Below are 20452 nucleotides of genomic sequence, written 5' to 3' on the forward strand. Positions count from 1 at the left end.
ATTACAAAAAGGAAGATTTCAATTCAATTTTATTAAGATGATTTTTTTACAATTTTTATTTATAAAAATATGTTCAACTCAATTTTATTAGTAAAAGGATTTTTAATAGGAAAAAAGACATGCTTATGTATGGTCATGTTTTCCTTCCTTCTTATTCTAAGGTCAATTCAATTATTCCCCTCCTTTCTATTTTCTTTTGGATAATCCGGAAATTGGTCTTCATGTGACTATTTTTTCATGTTATGTAAATTCGTTTATTATATGTACTCACCCGTATAAACATAATCATCTTTATCACTATGAAGTATTAAGAGGTGATTCAAATAATTAATAGTCATTTACACCATCAATATGGGAATGGAGTATACTTTTTCACACTATGATATAAAAAAAATAATATACTAGGGGGTTAAGCACCTCGCCTATCATGGGCATGAGATAAGATGCAAATCACTACCTTTAACTTAAACTTATGTTACTGCCAACTATAAGAACTAATGTGCTATTTTTTAGAATAAAAGTAGGAAAGGGAGGAAATGCGACCAACTTGATGCAACAAAGACATTTGTTAAGACATGACTTCACAAAATAAGATGGAAATGGAAAAAGATTAACTATCGAAAGAGATGTGTTATTTAATGATGCAAGATCTTAAATATTTTTAAAAGATAAGATGCATTTCAGTACATATACTGTAACTTCTTGGAGATTTAATGTCAATATAGACAAGAATAGTGAAATTCTTGTAAAGTTTGGAGTGATTTTAAGGTGTGATTGTTGATGAACTGAGTAATAAGCAGGATAAATCTACTTGAAGGAGACAAAGGATGATGATGAGCAAAATATGTTTGAGGTCTAACACTCTTGGTGTTTGGACATCCTCCATTCTATGATAATTGATTGTAGATCATGTGTTTTACATAGCATTGGAAAGAACTAGTTGATGATCTATAACCGAGATATCATCATATTGACCAAATATAAAACTTTTAGGACCTTAGATTCTACTAACTCTCCTAAAAGCAATTACAGTCAGGAAATGCGCATACTCTAACCTTATGGTACATTCGTGCTTTGAAATGTCGGAATATTTCGGTGAAATATCGCCAAAATTTCAAACCATGCTTGAAAGGTAGCACTTTTTAGTATAATGGGCAATCATCAAAAGTTGCAACAAGAAGTCAAGTTTTGATGTGGTCTAATATGTGAAAAATGCTATTCCACATAAACCACAAAAGAATTAAGAAACAAATATGACCTAAAAGGAATATAGCCAAAGAAACCTCATAATATTATCACAATTATATTTTTGTCTTTTTTTTTTAACCATTTTCTTTCTTCTATTATTATTGTTGTTGTTGATATTATTATTATTATTCACAATAAATGATATTAATATACAATTTAAATATTATTATTATGTTTTTAATAGTAGGTAATTGTTTTAAATAATATATCAGTTAATAATACTAATACTAAATAATAACAATGAATTATATTAAAACTACTAATAGATATATATATATATATATATATATATAGCACATATCTCATAATTGTGTTAAAAATGCTGAAAAGTTCTAATAATAATAATAATAATAAAAGAGTAAAATGAAAAGATAAATAATAATAAGAAAAAAGAGAAAAAGATCAAACAAAGGGGACAAAAAAGAAGAAAAAAATAGTGATATTTTTATCTTTTACTCATCATGGCTACCTATTTATATTCTTCAACCCAATGACATAACTTTTGACACTCAAAATTTAAATCCCCCACAAAATCTAATTTAGAGATTGTGAATGAAATCTAAAAATTATTAAATAGTAAAAGCCACAACATCATTTAATTCACTAAAAGTCATATTAAAAAGATTTTAAATAACAAAATTTAACATTTATGTGACCATTTTTAATGTTCTTTCCTTACTAGATCCTTGAACTAAAATAAATTTTTTGTTAAAGAGTTTGGTTAAGGTACCCCATGACAACACTTAGTATTTTAAGATCTTATTTACTTATATTTTGATTTTTTTCACTTGTACCTTTATTAATTTTATTTTCCTTTATTATAAGAGGTTAGAAGTGAGACTTGGTCAAATTTTGACCAAAAGCCTCCCTCAGCATCTGCACCACCTCAATTTTTTTCCCCTTCAGCCTTGGAATCCCCCACCATCAACCTCAGAACTCCAGCTTATTCAACTCCTCCTTCAGTCATGAGGTGGGCAGTTGCCCCTCATAAATCCACCATTGCTTACCTGTCAAGAATCCACATGGATTCAGGGCGGATTGCAATCAACCTGCAAACCGGTAGAGCCGGTTGAGAAAAATTCTCAAATTTTAACAAAATATTCCTTGAAGAGAAAGGTATCCAACAAAAAAAAAATAAAAAATGGTATGCCTAAAACAAGCCAAAGTGCTCCAGATTTGGATGGGCTTCAGCGAACTGCCCTAATGAACTGGCTGAGCCGGTTGCAAACCGGTCGAGCCGGATGAGAAAAATTCTAAGCTCGGATGAGAGAGAAATGACTAAAACAAGCCGGAGTGCTCTAGATTTGGATGGGCTTCATCGAGCTACCTTGACCAACTGGCTGAGCTAATTGCAAACCGATGGAGCTAGTCTAGAAAAATTCTCAAATTTTGAAAAAATATTCCTTAAAGAGTAAGAAATCTAACAAAAAAAAACGGTGCGCAATTCTGAGTTCAGATGAGGGAGAAATGACTAAAACAAGCTAGAGTGCTCTGGATTTGGATAGGCTTCAGCAAGCTCCAACTGAACTAAAGTTTTTGTGGTGACCTTAACCTCTATCCACCAAGGAATTGGCCATGACGACATTTCATAATGAACCAAACGCTTGCACTAAATCGAACCATAGGTGGACTCACGTGAGGTCCGAAAACCGATTAAACCCAACAAGGGCTCCATGGTCGTGACATACAAAAATTGGGTGCAGGCGACACCCCCAAGATACATGCAAGTGTCAAGGGACAAAATTGAGGGTCTACACCTAAACACTAAACCCCAAGCCCTACAATTCTAAACCCTAAAACCTTAAACAATAAAAACATAAACCCTAAACCCTAAAATACTAAATTCTCAACCCTCAACCTTAAAACCCTAAACCCTGAAACACAAAACAGTAAACCCTAAAACCAAAAACCCTAAACCCTAAATTAAGTTATTAAATCACTTTAAATTATTAAATTGATTTATTAAACACTCATTTATTCCCAAATAAGAAAATTAGTGCTACGACTGACAATTGTTCCTTTTATGGGCTGACCATATGTCACAACTCAAAATTCATTATAAAAAAAAAAAAAAATGTCTTCATTTGTTTTCTACTCACCCTTTCTTCTTTCAATCATTACTCACCAATTCATTTGTTGTTTTATTTATTTATTTTCTTGTTTTCCAACGTGGTTGTAAAAAAGAATTTTGTTTTCTTATGTTGTTGTGTGATTTTTTTATTTTTTATTTATAGAATTCATTGATTTGTGGCGTCTTAAGCATTTTATTAAGCTATCTTTGGTTTTAGAAAGTTATAAGGAAAGAAAAAAAAATGATTTCCTAATTATTAGTTTTATTATGAAAATGAATATATTTATTTTAAATAGTGTTTTAATCATTAAATTATTTAGAGATAATTTTTATTTATTAACATTTTTTTAGAAGGTATTTTCCAAAATAGTTTTTGAATTATTAATATAATTTTTTATTTATAATTTAAAAATAGAAAATAATATTGATTTTTCAATTGATCCTTTGTCCTATTTCCCTTTTGGGGATAACATTATGGCAATAAAGTGGGGAATCAGAAGAAGGGACTATCCTTGAAAACTGACAACAAAACAATGGAAAGTTAGGAAAACAGACCCCACATGTATTATATCTAGGTTTGATTTCGGAAAAATATTAAAGAATTTTTTTTTTTTAAATAATATATTGATTTATCATGAAAAATAAAAAATTATAAATAATTAAAATTATTTAGATTTAGTCCTTTTATACAAATAAAAAAAATTTAAGTTTGGAACCATTGAGAATCTCCGAGAGAACCCACCGTGGATGTGATTGTATTTTCCTAGAATTTTCTCCATGATGTTCATGCCATTTAAATAAACAACAGTAACGGCATGATTGGTGCATGTAATTCCAGACCAATCACAATGTGAGGATGATGAATTCCATGACCACAAGGAGGGTGGATTGCCCAGTTTTTGTTTGACATCCAACAGCATTGATCGTTCAGCCTTCAAATCTTGTGAAATCACTGGGAAGCATAATTGTTGGTGGCGAAATTCCCCTGCTACAGTGATCGTCAACAGCAATGGAATCTCGGTCAACGCAGAGTAGCAATTCCTCCTTCTTCCTGCAAAAAAGTGTCCGGACGGGATGTCCGGATACACCCTCCGATGGTTTTGTCAGCCATGGATCAAGAGATCAAGCTATCAAGTTGTTTCAGGGATAGTTAGCCTTCTTTTTCCTTAGGGATAGCAAGCTTACCTTCCTCCTTGTGTGAAGCCTCTTTTATACAGTGTCAGAAAGTATGGCACCGCCTTGCTAGCGGGTCTCATTATCATGATTGTGGCTCATAGGGAGGCTAAACAATCATGACATTTCTGATGTCAAGTGGGGGTTGTCAGGAAGGTATTTTGGCGGTGGACGTCGCCGCAATTTACGACTTTTAAATATCGGGGATGTGTCAAGAAACTTGAGAAGACTTGGGAATGTCTTGTCGAATGTATCTTGCATTAATGATGAGTGACAGTTTAGGGGACTTGGTTGTCAGTGCCGTCAGAGTTATCTTTCTGATTGTGGGTGGAGATGGATCCGGTGAATCACGAGTGTCTGTCAAGCTAAGCTGCTACCAGAGTATCCGGACATGTATGTCCGGGGAAGTTGAATCATCTCCCTTTCTTATTCGAAGATAGGCACCGGATGTGAAGTATCCGGAGAAGGTGAAGCTTCGACTGGTCCCCGGATGTAATATATCCGGATGAGATGGATGGCGCCAGATATAATGGCAGCTGTGAAGCGTCCGGGTGGAATGTCAGCGGAGAAGAGTTCCGGATGTGAAGCATCCGGGTGGAACGAGCTATGCTACATGTTGCAAGGGGGACCGTCCGCGTGTCCAAAGGAGAGGGAGCCACGTGGCACTTTTTAGTGAGGATCCCACAATGCCCCTTTTATATCGCCTATCTGGCTTGGTCAGAAAATGTGGGATAAAAATGTTACCTTTACATAATTTCTCTTTAATGCGGATAGCAATGACACATGTCGCTTTCTCGTTGCAGGAGTTAGTGAGGCGCGCCGACTTTGAAAGTTGTGCTAGATGGTATGTCGTTTCAGAACTTGGTGCAATTATGTTTCCTGTTGTTTGGGGAGGGTTTCTCGAGGCTTTTACTCTTATAAGTAGGGGCCTAGGGCCCTCTGTTGATACTTTTCATTCTTCTTCTAGACTCTTAAGTGCTTCCAGAAATTCTTCAGAAAAAGTTCAAAGACGTGACGACTGGTTTTCAACTTTTCTCATAAATTTTTCGCAAGGTTTCCATTTCACTCTTCCCTTCTCTTTTACTTTGCTGTTTGCGATGTTGTTTGTTTGCCCTTTAAAGGGATTGGGTTGGTAGAAGCGAATGGTACAGGTAGTTTTTGTTAGGGTTTGAGCTTTGAAGAGTCCAGGATGTGTTGGGGGTTGACAAGGGGTTTCTGATGTATTTTGAGGGTTTTTCATAGATTTCTTTGAATGTGAGGTTGTTGAGAGAATGGTTTTTCTGGCGGGACTGTGTGGTGTCACTATAATCTTCGAGTTAAGGTTCATGGGTTTAGGGTTTTTACAATGCGACGCACTTCAAATGCGTTTTGACCTGTGTTTTCTTGTAACACAGGTTTTACGTAATCTACAATGTCTTCGAAGAAGGGAAACGTGGCAACTGGCGCGGCCAAGCAAAGGGGTTCAGGCAGGCGAGTCAACCTTACTGAGCTCCTAAACGAGAAGGAGTTCCGAGACTGCTTCAGTATCCCAAACGAAGTGTCCGTTCGTCTGCTAGAGGGTGATGTCGTATCGACTGCCAAGTCGGGGGATAACTCCATTTGCTTCTCCAAGGAGCAGTTCAACGCGGGACTTCGCTTTCTGCTTCCCTCCCTTTTCAAGCAATTCCTCCACTACACACAGATTCCACCGGCTTTGATCCATACCAACATTGTCCGGGTACTGATGGGTTGCAGCATCTTGGACATGCTGTTTAACCTGGACTTGTCCCTGTTAGAGGTCCTATTCGTTTACTCTATCAAGAAGGGGAAGAACGATATCTACAGTTTTGTTGCCAGTTTTCCATCACTTCAACTGGTGACCAACCTTCCTGATTCGACTAAGGGGGCTGCCAGAGGACACGTGATGGTTAAGGGTGCATGGGCGGGCTTGTCGGTGCATCCGGACAAGAAGTTCACTCCCAACCAATCGCTGAAGACCCCAGGTAAGAATAAGTTGCCTCTTGCTCTCTTGTGGTTGCGAGTTAAATCAGCATCATAAGATGGCTAACCGGCTTTGTTCTCTTGGGTGCAGGCAAGGAAAGAAGGGGGAAGCTGGTGGAGTGGGTAGAAAAAGCCTCATTCAACCGGTTGAATAGGATGTTTGAGATTGCCCCGGATGAGAGGAACTGGGAAACGCTTCTCTCCGCGCAGAATCTGCGCTCGATTACCCAAGAGCCTCAGTCGTACGTACTCAATATCCTCCCAAGGCGGCTTCCCAAAGATGTGGTGGCTGGAGAACATTTTGTTCTCAAAGATCTTCCCTTCTATGCGGAGGCGCGTGAGGCGGACGCCTATGCACGCCAGGCACTTCTCAACGACCGGGAGGAAAGGAGGTAAGAAGGAACTTTGCGGAAGGCTCCCGGTAATAAACGCCCCGTATCCTCTCCTCCTGCTGGCGCTCCAGCAAAAAAGAAGAAGAAGACTCTCAATAAGGGGAAAGAAATAAAACTCCCAACTCCCTCAAAGGAGGTGGTAATACTGCCTGTAACTTTTGTAAAGGGAGTAACAATAAGGACACCGGATCCCCCTCCCTTGCCCTCCGTTTCAAACGGCTCCGGACGTCTCACATGTCTAAACAGATCGGGGCCTTCACTAGCAGCGGATGCACGGATGGCACTTCCGGCTGAGGAAGCGACCTCCGTGTGTCGACCCGGCTCTCCCCATCCGGACGAGGATGCAGCTGGGGCCTCTTGTGGTGAAACGTTGTCTCCTATAGCGCCCCCAATGGAAGAAACGGGCCCTGAAAATCAAGGTTTGCCCTCTTGTGAACCAAGTCCCCTCGCCCTCGTACCAGTGAAGAAGGCATCTGCGGGGAGATTTCATTTGACTCGCGATTCGAAGTCCGGTATTAGCGGGCGGCTTCAGGATCGTTTTCGGGAAACCATTGAAGTCAGCTGCTCATCCGCCCAGGAGATTCATCCGGAGGGGATGAGACTGTGATGGCAGAAAGAAATCCAACCGACCCGATGCCGGTTCCAGAGGAGGGTTCGCCCGAAGAGATCCAGCCGGCCGCGATCGATGAGGGCTCAATTCTAAGGGATGAGCCGCGCCACAACGCCTCGTCAGGAGGGCGTCTGGTTGATGATGCAGCTTGCATCTCCGCTAGCTCTTTCAGCTAAGCGGAGTTGGGAGGGATGCTAAAACAAATTCCTTCCGGCTCAGAGGTTGCTCTGCCTTCAGCAAAGATGTTCGAAACGGCGGAAATGGTATAGCTCATTTCCCTTGATTTTTGGTTCCATACTGGTGTGTCTTTCATATGGCTGGTATTTGCATTCGTTGTTTGTGGGTTTTTCTGCAGCTAGTGTGTGGTATTCGCGGCATGGTTCAACATCGCAATCTTTTTACGGACTTGCTGCGGACTACTGATCACATGAAAGCATTCGTCTCCCAGCGCATGGGCAGTAAGGATGAATTGCGCTTAAGACTGGAGCAGACTGAAGCTAGTTATCCGTTGCCCGAAGGGCCTCTAAAGAGAGTGCTGAAGCCTTGAAGAAGTCCCAAGATGATGACAACGAGGCTCTCCGGTTAGAGCTAGCAGAGGCGAAAAGCCGGGAGGAAGCTATAGACGCCCGCCTGCACGAGGCGGAGGATGAGGCGGTCCAACTAAGGGGGGAGGTGAGACAACTCCGGACAGAGGTGTCAATTGAGAAAAAGCAGAGAGAAGACTTGCAGTTGCGTTTATCAGCGCAAAAAGAAGAGTTGGAGGCTGAGTTTGCTGCGCAAAGGGAGAAACTCGAAGCAGACTACCAGAAGCAGGTAAACGAAATGTACTTTTTCGGCTACCGTTGCTGCATGAAGAAGCATGGTATCAAGCGGGACGTCCCTTCGATTCCCTCGGGTGAGGAGGACAAGCTGCGCGGCAAGCCCTCCCAATGAGAGCTTTTCTTTTTGTATTTTTTTACTGCTATTTTCTCCCTGTACTTGTAGTCCGAAGAATGTCTTTTGTACACAACTTTTACAAGTATTAATAAAACATACTTATTTACATTGTTCTCTCATCTTTCTTTCATTGGTAGTATTGCTTCAAATTGGCTGCATTCCAATGGCGGAATAAAGGGGTTCCACTTAAAGTTTGTAAATGGTATGATCCATTTTCGTTAGCTTTTGACACCATATAAGGACCTTCACAATTGGCCTGAAGTTTTTCGGCTCCTTTCTCAACTGTGTCTTCAAAAACTTTTCTAAGCACCAATGACCCTTTCTTGAAAATTCGAGGTCGCACCTTCCTGTTATAGTATGCAGCTGCCTTTTGTTGATATGCTGCCATCCGGATGGATGCTACCTCTCTAGCCTCATTCGTCCAATCCAAGTGCCTCGCAAGTTCGTCGTTTTCATTTCTTTGACCTTGGACGGCAGTCCGGGCTGTAGGCATACCCACTTCAGTTGGGATGACGGTATCTGTTCCGTATGCGAGGGCAAACGGGGTATTTCCTATCGGCCTTCCGAGTGTAGTTCGATAAGCCCATTGGACGCCGGGTAGCTCTTCTACCCACTTTCCTTTGGTTTTTTCCAATCGTTTTTTCAATGCACTCAGTAAGGTTTTATTGGTTGCTTCCGCTTGATCGTTGCTCTGAGGGTACCGCGGCATGGAATACAGATTCTTGATGTGAAGCTCCACGCAAAAACCTTTAAAGGCAGAGCTATCAAACTGAGGGCCGTTGTAGGTTACGATTGCCTGAGGGATCCCAAATCGACACACTATATTTTTCCAGATGAACCTTTTGTCGTCCTTGTCCTTGTCCTTGATGTTTGCGTAGGCTTCAGCTTCTACCCACTTGCTGAAATAATCGGTAGCAACGAGCAGAAACTTCTTCTGAACGGCTGTAGTGGGAAAGGGTCCCATGATATCCATCCCCCATTGTGCGAAAGGCCAGGGGCTTGTTACTGAGTTTAACGCCTCAGCAGGCATATGCGGGATTGGCACGTATTTCTGGCATTTGTCGCATTTCTTGACATGGATCTCTGCGTCCTGTCTCATTGTAGGCCAATAATATCCTTGCGAATGCGCCCGGTGTGCTAGGGTTCTGCCCCTTGAGTGGTTGCCGCAAATGCCTTCATGAAGTTCGGATAAAACATATTGGATTTCTGGCTGGATCAAGCATCTGAGGTACGGACCTCCGAAGGATCGCCTGTAGAGATCACCTCCGATCAGGGTGAAATGGGATGCTTGTACCCGAATTTTGTGGGCGTGCTTGGGATTGTCAGGCAATGCTCCCGGTTGTAGATAGATTCTGATGTCGATCGCCCAATCATCTTCCTTTGGGCTTACATTGCAAATGTGTGATTCAGCAATGGTGGGAATGGTCTGAATGTAGACTGGTAGCATTGTTGACTCTTTCACGAGAAATGATGCAGCTATTCCTACCAAAGCGTCGGCCTGCACATTATCTCCCCTTGGGATTTTCTCAATGCTCTATTCTTCTAGTCGGTTGAGTGATTCTTGTAGTTTCAATGAGTATTTAGCCATGCGCTCGTCCTTAGCTTCGTACTCTTTTAGTATTTGCCCCACGACAAGCTGGGAGTCACTATGAATTTTGACTTTCGAGGCGTTCAAAGTGGTCGCAAGGTTCAATCCGGATAGGATGGCCTCATATTCAGCCTCATTGTTTGAAGCGGGAAAATCCAGACGGATGGATTGCTCCAGTCGCTCTTCGGTTGGTGCTTTGAGTAGGAGTCCGACTCCTGATCCAGACGAGCGGGAGGCTCCATCAACATACAGAGACCACCAATCATCCGGAGTCGATTCTTTGTCTGAGGCGCGTGCTTCAGGCAACTCTGCTATAAAATCTGCCATGACTTGTCCCTTCAGGGATATCTGGGTTGATAACTTATCTCATATTCGTTCAGCTCTATCGCCCATTGTAGCATCCTTCCTGTTATGTCTGGTTTATGTAGGAGATTTCTGATAGGTTGATTGGTGAGCACGGTTATGGGGTGAGCTTGGAAATAAGGACGCAGTTTCTGAGCGGCCGTGCGCAACGCTAGGGCAGTCTGTTCCATCCGTGAATATCTTGTTTCTGTATCGGCAAGTGCTTTGCTGATGAAATATATGGGTCTTTGCTCTTGGGGCGACAAGGAACGGAACAGAACCGCACTAACAGCCCAATCGGTAACTGCTAGATACATGTATAGTCTTTCCCCAGGTTGTAGACTGCTTGGAATGGGAGGTTGAGAAAGATACCGCTTGATTTCTTCAAATGCACTTTGGCAGTTTTGCGTCCATTCGGATTTATTGATATCTCTGAGTGCCAGGAAGAAAGGCTTCATCTTGTCTATGAATCGAGCTATGAACCGTCCGAGAGCGACGAGTTTGCTAGTGAGGCGTTGCAATTGCTTCTTGTTTGTTGGTGCAAGCACGTTGGCGACTGCTTTCACTTGATCTGGATTGATTTCGATTCCTCTTTGGGTAACCATGAACCCCAGGAACTTCCCCGAGCTTACTCCGAATGCGCATTTGGCTAGGTTAAGCTTCATGTCATACTTTCTCAATAAATGAAAAACTTTCTGCAAGTGTTGAGTGTGTTCACTTAGGGTTTTGCTTTTGACTACCACGTCGTCGATGTACACCTCAATAATGTCGCCAAGCAGCTGCTTGAAAATCTTGGTCATTAACCTCTGATACGTAGCTCCAGCATTCTTGAGTCCGAATGGCATGACTCTATAACAGTAGAGCCCGTGAGGAGTTATGAAGGAGGTTTTTTCTTCATCATCCGGAGCCATGGGAATTTGGTGGTACCCGAAGAAAGCATCCAAAAAGGATAGCATTCCATGCCCAGAAGTTGCATCTACTATCTGATCTATTCGCGGTAGTGGGAAACTATCTTTGGGGCATGCATCATTGAGATTGGTGTAGTCTACGCACACCCGCCATTTTCCTCCCTTCTTGGGAACCATTACTACGTTTGCTAACCATTCCGGATACTCCACCTCCCTTATAAATCCGGCCTCCAATAATTTCTCCATTTCTTCCTGAATAACTTTTTGCCTGTCCGGATGGAATCGTAGGATTTTTTGTCGAACTGGCTTGGAGACGGCTAATACGTTGAGCCGATGGGAGGCGACGCTCGGAGGTATTCCAAGCATGTCTGAGTGGGCCCAAGCAAAGATATCTCGATTTTGTTGGAACACTTTTTGAAGTTCGAATCTTTCGGCTGGCGGCAGGAGGGTACTGACGTACGTGAAGCGTTCACCTTCTTTTGATATCCGGATAGCTTCTAGGGGATCTACTGCCGGGGGATCTTTGTCTCCCGGATGCTGTAACTACTATTGGTCAGAAGCATTTGCTTCTTTGGAGGAATGCTCGCGGTCGGCACTGGGTCCGGCCTCGCGAGCGATCTGATAACATTGTCGAACAGTGAGCTGGCTTCCGTAAAGATTATTTGCCCATCTCAGGTGATGAAGTTGACCCTTTGATGATACGTAAACGGGATGGCCTTCAATCCGTGCAACCATGTGCGTCCCAAGATGGCATTAAAAGGGGATAAATCCTCAACCATAGAAAACAGAACATTTAGGATGACTGGCCCGGCATGAACCGGCAGTATTATATCCCCAAGTGAGGTTGTGGATGAACCATTGAATCCGGACAAGGTTCTTCTAGGATTTTCCAAGCTGGAGGGTTCGAAACCCATTCGTTTGATGACCGCCACCTGCAACAGGTCCGCGGAACTACCTGGGTCGATCAAGATTCTTTTTACGTCGTAGTCTCCCACCCCTATTGTTAGGATGAGAGCATCTCGGTGTGGCTGCAGCACTCGGGATGGATCTAGAGCGGGGAAGACAATGGTCCCATCTATGGGATGGATGCTCCTATTGGCTAATCCGGGGAGGATGGAGCTTACGTGTTCCCGAATCGTAGCTGCTCGCAGCAGTCTTTGCTTTTTCCTTTTGGAATTGTACTCGTCATCCAAGGGTCCTCCGTATATATAGTTGATCATTGCTCTAACTGGAGCTGCTGGGATGCGTGGGCCTCGACTATGGGAAGATTCTTCACCTTTAGGCACTGTTCGGATGTACTGCTTCAAGTGTCCTGCCTTTAGGAGATCCTCTACCATGTAACGGAGGCTTATGCACGTTTCAGTCGTGTGCCCATGATCTTTATGGTAATCACATCTTTTGTAGCGGTCCCTTTCTGAGGGGTTCGATCTTATTGGTACTGGCCATCTGAATCCAAGCAGATTGCGGATTATAGGAAGCAGTTTTTCGTATGACTTGGTGAGAGGTGTTCGAATGGGTGGTGGGCGCCGCTCATCTTGCCCCCTGTTGGACGACCCAGGATGGTTGGGTGCTTTGAAGCTTTTGGTGGCTTCACTTTTAGCAGCCTGGCCAGTTACCAGGACCAACTGTGTAGCGGCACGGATGTCATCCTCTATCATGGAGTATTTACTCGCACGCCGGAATAATTCGTCCATGGTTGTGGGAGGTATTTTAGCGAGGGACTCGAAGAAAAAGGTCCCTGAGCATATGCTCCGCTTAAAAAATTGGAGGATTGCGTCCATGCTGTACAATTCGACTTGTAGGACGGCTTGTCCGAAGCGTTTCACGAACTCTCTCAAAGTTTCGTTTTCTCGCATTTTGAGGTTCTGCAAGGTGCTGATATTTTGCTTATGTCTGGCTGAGCATAAGTATTACCCCACGAAGACCTCGGACAAATCCCAAAAATTGTCAATCGAGTTCTCGAGCAATCGGTGAAACCACGATAAAGCCTGGCCTTGTAGGCTGGCTGGGAAAACCTTGCACAACAGCATATCATTCCCTATGTCAAGGGTTATGAGTTGCCGATAATGCATTATGTGATCAAAGGGATCGCTGGACCCATCATATGTGGAGAATTTCGGGACAATGAACCCTCGAGGGGGCTCATATTTAATGATACGAGAGCTGAAAGGCGTGGAGAGCATGTCATCCAGACGCCTGCTGATAGAGCCCAGAGGGGCTGTGTGTGAGGGATTTTTACCACCCCGTGCCACTGGGGGGCGGGCAGCATGTCCCTATAAAGTAGGCGAGCTCGAGGGCTCGGAGTGTGCACCTGGCAATATGGTGGCATGAGGCCTGTTTTTGTGGGATGTTTGGGGTCCCAGACGCGCGTACATGGCGTCAGATATTTAGGGCCTTTTCTCACGTCGTAGTTTGGATGAGACTCGGGTGGAGCCTGAGCTTTCATCTCGTTGGACATGGTGGGCATGAACCAGGGTTTCGATAGGCCATACTTGATGCGCCTCGAGGGTTGGGCTCGCCTCTCGGGAGAGTGGAGCTCCCTGGCTATGACAGGGGCCCTGGCTCCACTGATGGTGCTGAGGTTGAGGAGAGCTTTGGTTCCTAAAGACATCGTTTTCTTCCCTGAGTTTCCTTGTTTCTTGGAGCAGAATTTGCATCTGCCGTTCATTCTCTCGTTGTCGTCTTTCCATGGTGTCCCACCACTCAAAGTGACTTTCGGCACCTTTGGCTGAAGCTTGACTCCTTGAGGGTGAAGTCATCTTTACAGTTGGAAGGTATAGGATTTACTGAGAAGAGAAGGCGTTTCCCATAGAAGGCGCCAATGTTGGTGGTGAAATTCCCCTGCTACAGTGATCATCAACAGCAATGGAATCTCGGTCAACGCAGAGTAGTAATTCCTCCTTCTTCCCGCAAAAAAGTGTTCGGATGGGATGTCCAGATACACCCTCCGATGGTTTTGTCAGCCATGGATCAAGAGATCAAGCTATCAGGTTGTTTCAGGGATAGTTAGCCTTCTTTTTCCTTAGGGATAGCAAGCTTACCTTCCTCCTTGTGTGAAGCCTCTTTTATACAGTGTCAGAAAGTATGGCACCGCCTTGCTAGCGGGTCTCATTATCATGATTGTGGCTCATAGGGAGGCTAAATAATCATGACATTTCTGATGTCAAGTGGGGGTTGTCAGGAAGGTATTTTGGCGGTGGATGTCACCGCAATTTACGACTTTTAAATATCGGGGATGTGTCAGGAAACTTGAGAAGACTTGAGAATGTCTTGTCGAATGTATCTTGCATTAATGATGAGTGACAGTTCAGGGGACTTGGTTGTCAGTGCCGTCAGAGTTATCTTTCTGATTGTGGGTGGAGATGGATCCGGTGAATCGCGAGTGTCTGTTGAGCTAAGCTGCTACTAGAGTATCCGGACATGTATGTCCAGGGAAGTTGAATCGTCTCCCTTTCTCATTCGGAGATAGGCACCGGATGTGAAGTATTCGGAGAAGGTGAAGCGTCGGCTGGTCCCCGGATGTGATATATCCGGATGAGATGGATGGCGCCGGATATAATGGGGGTTGTGAAGTGTCCGGGTGGAATGTCGGCGGAGAAGAGTTTCGGATGTGAAGCATCTGGGTGGAGCGAGCTATGCTACATGTTGCAAGGGGGACCGTCCGCATGTCCAAAGGAGAGGGAGCCACATGGCACTTTTTAGTGAGGATCCCACAATAATGAGAGGAGGAAGAAGAGAAGAGAGAGTGGATTTTCCGAAAGAGGCGGTTTCAGCATTTCCATTTTGAGGGAAGTTTGATTTGGTTGAGTGACACAGAAGAAAGAAGACACCGCTAGCATTAATACATTAAGGAAGAGAGAATTGAGAGTGAAGGTCGTTTTGACGCCAGTTGACTTTTGTTTAATAAGAATTTACATATTCTCACCTTCAACTCTCCTCCATTCAATCAAAAAGAGAAAATAAACTAATAGTTGAATGGGAAAAATGCATGTTTGACTCAGGATGAGCAGTAATGGCCGGGGAAGGGGGCATTTTTTTAGGGTAGTCGTAGATTAGGCTAATCGAGCAAGGCAAAAACAAAGCAACGAGGGCCACGAGTAGTGGTCACTTTACTTTGGGTATTACCATGGCATCTTCCAAGTTTCACACCGAGATTTAATACGGGTCCACACAATTATTATTATTATTTATTTTTACTAATAAGATATTAATATCCATATTTCACTCTATCTTAAACAAATATATAATTTATGATTTTATTATAATATTATTATTCATATTTTATTAAAAACTATTTTTTAATTTATTTATAATTAAAAAAATTTTATTTTTAATAAGATTTGAATTAAATTTAGTTTAAATTATATTAATAGAATTTACATTTTTTTTACAAAATCCAAATAAAAATTATTTTAAAAAATAATTTATTCAAAACAATTTTTATTCTTTTATTTTTGAAAAGTGTTTTTAAAAATAACTTACACTATAAAATCAAAATGCCTCCTAGGAGGAGATGAAATAAAATTCCACTTACAAGTGATATTTCATTTTGATTTCATTCTCGTTTTCAATTGAGTTAGTTATCAAAGTACGAGAATAGATGCGAAAATGAATGAGATATTCATTCTCACTCCCTGTTACTACCCCTACTAAACATAGCATAAGTTGTTTGAGTGATTGGCAATGGACATATATCCCATATCCCGGTGGCCTATATCAAAGTCCATTTACTAAATTATTCTCACTACTTTGAGGTTTGCCTTTAGAATACATATTATAAAATAATTTATTCTAATGGTGGAGTCTGTCCTACGTTCACGTGGGTTTGTGTTTCTCAAGAATATGTATGAGAAATAATTATTTCTAAAGAAAATTATATTGATATTGCCAATCATTTTATATATTTTGTAATTTTAGAGTTTATTATTTTTTTTTATGACGATCCTCGATATAAGTTTTCTATTAGCCTAAGTTTGTAATTTTGAATGCTTGAAGCATTTTGAAGACTTTTGAAGTTGTTAACAAATGGTATTAAATTATTTTAGTCTTGTCAAGAAAATTGTCGGTGGGCTTAGGTGGTTTTTGTTTTTTTTACTTTTTATTGAAAGCAATTTATTTTCATAATTTAGATTTTTTTTTTCTACTTTTTTATGACTTATTATAAATTTTTTACTAAATAGAAAAAATCAAAATATGTAGTTTTTTCTAAATAGAAAAAATAACATGTTAATTTTTCTTTATTTTTTAATACTTAATAGAAATAAAATACTACAAAACAAACAATCAAATATTTAACACTATTAAATATTAAAGTTCTATTTAAAATTAACTAAAAAAACAAACACTACCTTATTCTTTTCTCTCATGGGAATTTCGAAGGGTGACGTGAGGTTGTTGGTGGTAGTTACCGAAATTTGAGGTTTTGTCTCTTTCCTATGTGCTATTATGATTGGCAAGCTTGCTTTTGAATTTTGGTAAATACATGCTTTCATATCTGATTTTAAAAGCAATTATGAATTTATGATTGGTAATGTTAAGAATGCAGGATCTCTCTTCCCACACGGCCTACTTACCCTTATTATTTATAATTATATATACTGTTATAACTGAAGTAATGAATGTCACCACATTAATTATAATAAATGTTAATTAAGTATTATTTATGACTTCCATTAATACTCATTAATGGAAACCATTAACACTCATTAATGGAAACCATTAATGTTATTTATGAGTTCCATTAATATTTATTGATGGGAATATTAATGGAAGCCATTTGGAAAGCTTATAAAAGGGCTTCTCATCCCCTATAACATGTATCCCTAAGCAAGAAAGAAATTTCTCACTTTCTCTCATTCTCTCTTTTTTTCATTCTGTCAACTTTCTCAACTCTCTTCTTTGATTTCTTCTTCCCTATTATATATCAAAGTAAGATATATTTCATCTCTACTACTTTGATTTGCATTGTATTTACCCTTATTTTACAACATATACTATATTAAAGGAATATTATTCATAATAGTAAAACAAAATTTATAATCTTCATATCAACTTATCAAAGTGCTATTATCTTAATAACTTTAAACTTAATAGTTCAAGTAGTTATTAAATTATAACTTTTAAACAATATCCAAAAATAAAGTTTAAACTAAAATCCCGACAAAATCATATTCTAATTGTCATTCCTTACCTGAATTGAAAGTACATGAAAAATTGTCGATTAATGGAAATGAGCTCAAAACCTAATAAAAAATATTAACATAGTTTTATCTATCAATTATTTTCAATTATAATTATAAATAAGAGATACAATGTATAATTTTTTTTCTATAAAAACTTTTAAATTCAAAAAACTTTTTAACCAAATATTTTCATATTTATATTGTTAGCCCAAGGGTTCTCCTAATCGGGTTTTGATGATAACAAACCATGGTTAAAGTAACTAATTGGTTTAATGTTTAAGAATCTCAGGTATAAACTCGAAAATTTATCAAATGACCAAATTGATATAACATCGAGACACTTGGAAGACTTGAGATCATAGGAAACTAATGTAAGATGAATGCATGAGTGCACTTAGGATTTTCATACGTTTTCATGCATCTTAGAAAACTCGGTTTATCCTTTAAAATGTTGATTTCATTAAAACTTGAGTTTTTAACTAATTTACCTTAGGCAAAATGTTTCAAAATTGACTTAATAATTTACCTAAAGACCTTGCCTAATTGTTAGAAAAGAAAGGAATAAAAAAATAGGTTTTTCGGGGCCAAAAAGGCTCAATCGATCTAGGCTATGGCCAACCGGTCAATCGGTTGAGGAACCGGTTGACCGGTTGAGGTCGTTCGGTCGAGGACCGGTCGAGAAGGTTAAAAACCTTCTCTCTCTCCCAGTAGCCTTCTCTTCCCGGTCAAGGTGATTCCTTTACTAGTCGAGGTCCGGTCGAGGACCGGTCGAGGTCCGGTTGAGGCAACGGTAACCTGTCATGCATTAAATGCTCCAACGGCTAGTGAACCGGTCGACCCCTAGCTCGACCGGACGAGGCTGCCTTTTGCTGATTTTGACTCCCGAGCTTAAAAACCTATAAATTGAGAGCTCCACTTCATTTATTGTAAAAGAGAACAATTGCATTCAAAGCCTACCTACATGTTCTTGATCACAAAGCTCTCATTTCTTTCATTGTGCATTAAATCACCACTTGCATATCCTTTAGTGCACTCTTGTTTATCATCCTAGCCTTGTATTTGAGCCATCTTTGAGCTAGGTTGAGTGATTATATCTTATAACAATCCGAGTGTTAAAGCCTTCAAGAGGGTTGAATCTTGAAGAGGTTGTGTAAGAGCCCATTGGAACTGGAATCCAAGTGTAAGAAGATTGGAAGCTTGGTTGAAGCTTCAAGTTAGTGGAACCCTCACTCGGTTAGGAGGTTGAGGAGAGTGGACGTAGGCAAGGAAGTGCCGAACCACTATAAACCCGAGTTTGAATTCTCTCAACTCTATCTCTTTACTTTGCTTATCTTTTGTTTAATTTTGTTGAGATTGAAAAGATTTTAAAAACCCAATTTACCCCCCCTTTTGAGTGTTTTTCTTAACTAAACATAGCCTTTTGTTTACTCATATATCAAAACACTTTCATATCAAATCCAGATCAAATATATTCAAAATATTTTTACTTTAGTTATTGAATAACAAATAATGTCCAGTTAAGTAGGATTTTATAAATGAGTAACAAGTATCAAATTTGTTCCTTTTAAAATGGATGGAATCAAATACTACTAGCAACTTCTAACTAAACCCTTAGAGATTCAGATCGCAAAATGTAAAAGTCAATTATTATATTCCGTTGACAAGGACTAAAAAAGTTAATTATTATATCCCATTAATTATGGTCTAAAGATCAATTATTATATCCAATTAACTAAAGTTAAATAAAACACTTTGGTTTATTTATTCAAGTTTTTTTTAAAAAAAAAACATAATATCTCTATATTTTTCCATTATAAAAAAAATCATATAAAATATATTTGATCCATATATGAAAGCAAAATAATATTTTAGAAATAACATATAAAAAGAAAATTATTTTATTTTACAAAATCTATATCAATTTTCTTTACCTTGAAGAAGCATTCAAAATTTTAAATAATTTAACTAGAAGAATCTACTCCTCACTTAACATAATACCACACTGTAGACCCCTCATGCTGCACCCGGGATGGACGATAGCTTCTTGTAGAGGAGGAGAGGAGGACCAACTTCTTCAAGCGAGCTGCTGGAGACACGTAGTGGAGCAGGTGACTAGAGCCAGGGTGGTGGTTGGAGCTCCTGACCTACTGAGGTGGTGAACAGAAGAACAGGTGCGGATTTTTCGGGTGAGAGGAGCTCCTTGTAGAGGAGGAGAGAGGTCGCAGAAAAAGGAGAGATCTGGAGGAGTGCGGGGAGCTTCAGGGACGAGTGATAGCTAGAGGGAAAGGAGAGAAGATTCTTCAAGATTGAGGGAGAAAACAAGCGAGGTATGACTGCCATGGATTTTTCATTTTCTTTATCAGTATACAGCTTCATTCCTTTTTCTTTATATTTTCTATGACTTGTTTGACTATACGTTCTGCCTTATGATTCCTCTTCGGTTCTCGGATTTCTTGGTGGCTATCTTGCATATTTCCTTGTGATGATTTGAGAATAGCACGGCTCTATTTTAGTCGGTGCTATGCATCAATAGTTGTTTTGTTTAGTTCTTATCTTCTTGGGATATATTCTAGTTCACCCACCTACAACCAAGCCTGTGGATCTAAATAGGAAATATGGCTTTGGTTGTTTTGTTTGTTTCATTGGTTTATGTTTTGTTTTCTCTTTTGTGTTCCTCTTCTTCCCCCCTGTTTTGATGTCTACCTGGGGAGAGCTGGGCATATGAATATAAGGCGTAAAGAGTTTTTGAGTGCTTATGAGTATGAAGTTCCAGACGAGATGAGTTCACAGGGCTCTCTGGCACACCTCTTTAGAGCATATGCAAGGGTCTCCGACACAAGCCAAGAGTATGATTGGTAAGCAGGGTGGCAAACAGACCATAACCAGTGCAGCATGTGTGTTTCTTGTGGTTATTTTGGGCATTCTTGGGTACGGGGCTGCATTGGAGTTTTTAATATTTGGGGACCGTTTTATCCACTGATTTCTATGAGTAGTACATCAGCAAGGAACTCCTCTCTCTAAA

The 20452-nt window shown here is 40.3% G+C and overlaps 1 protein-coding gene across 1 annotated transcript; it reads right to left on the reverse strand.

Annotated features, from left to right (window-relative positions):
• Window positions 1–11754: 11754 nt before the first annotated feature.
• Window positions 11755–13104, reverse strand: LOC117932034. The gene is made up of 2 exons (XM_034853083.1): window positions 11951–13104; window positions 11755–11866 (listed from the first exon to the last, which is right to left on the reverse strand). Exons 1-2 carry the CDS (start codon window positions 13102–13104, stop codon window positions 11755–11757), a joined length of 1266 nt encoding a protein of 421 aa, XP_034708974.1.
• Window positions 13105–20452: the final 7348 nt, after the last annotated feature.

The sequence above is a fragment of the Vitis riparia genome, chromosome 15 (assembly GCF_004353265.1).
Source record: "Vitis riparia cultivar Riparia Gloire de Montpellier isolate 1030 chromosome 15, EGFV_Vit.rip_1.0, whole genome shotgun sequence".
Lineage (NCBI taxonomy): Eukaryota > Viridiplantae > Streptophyta > Magnoliopsida > Vitales > Vitaceae > Vitis > Vitis riparia.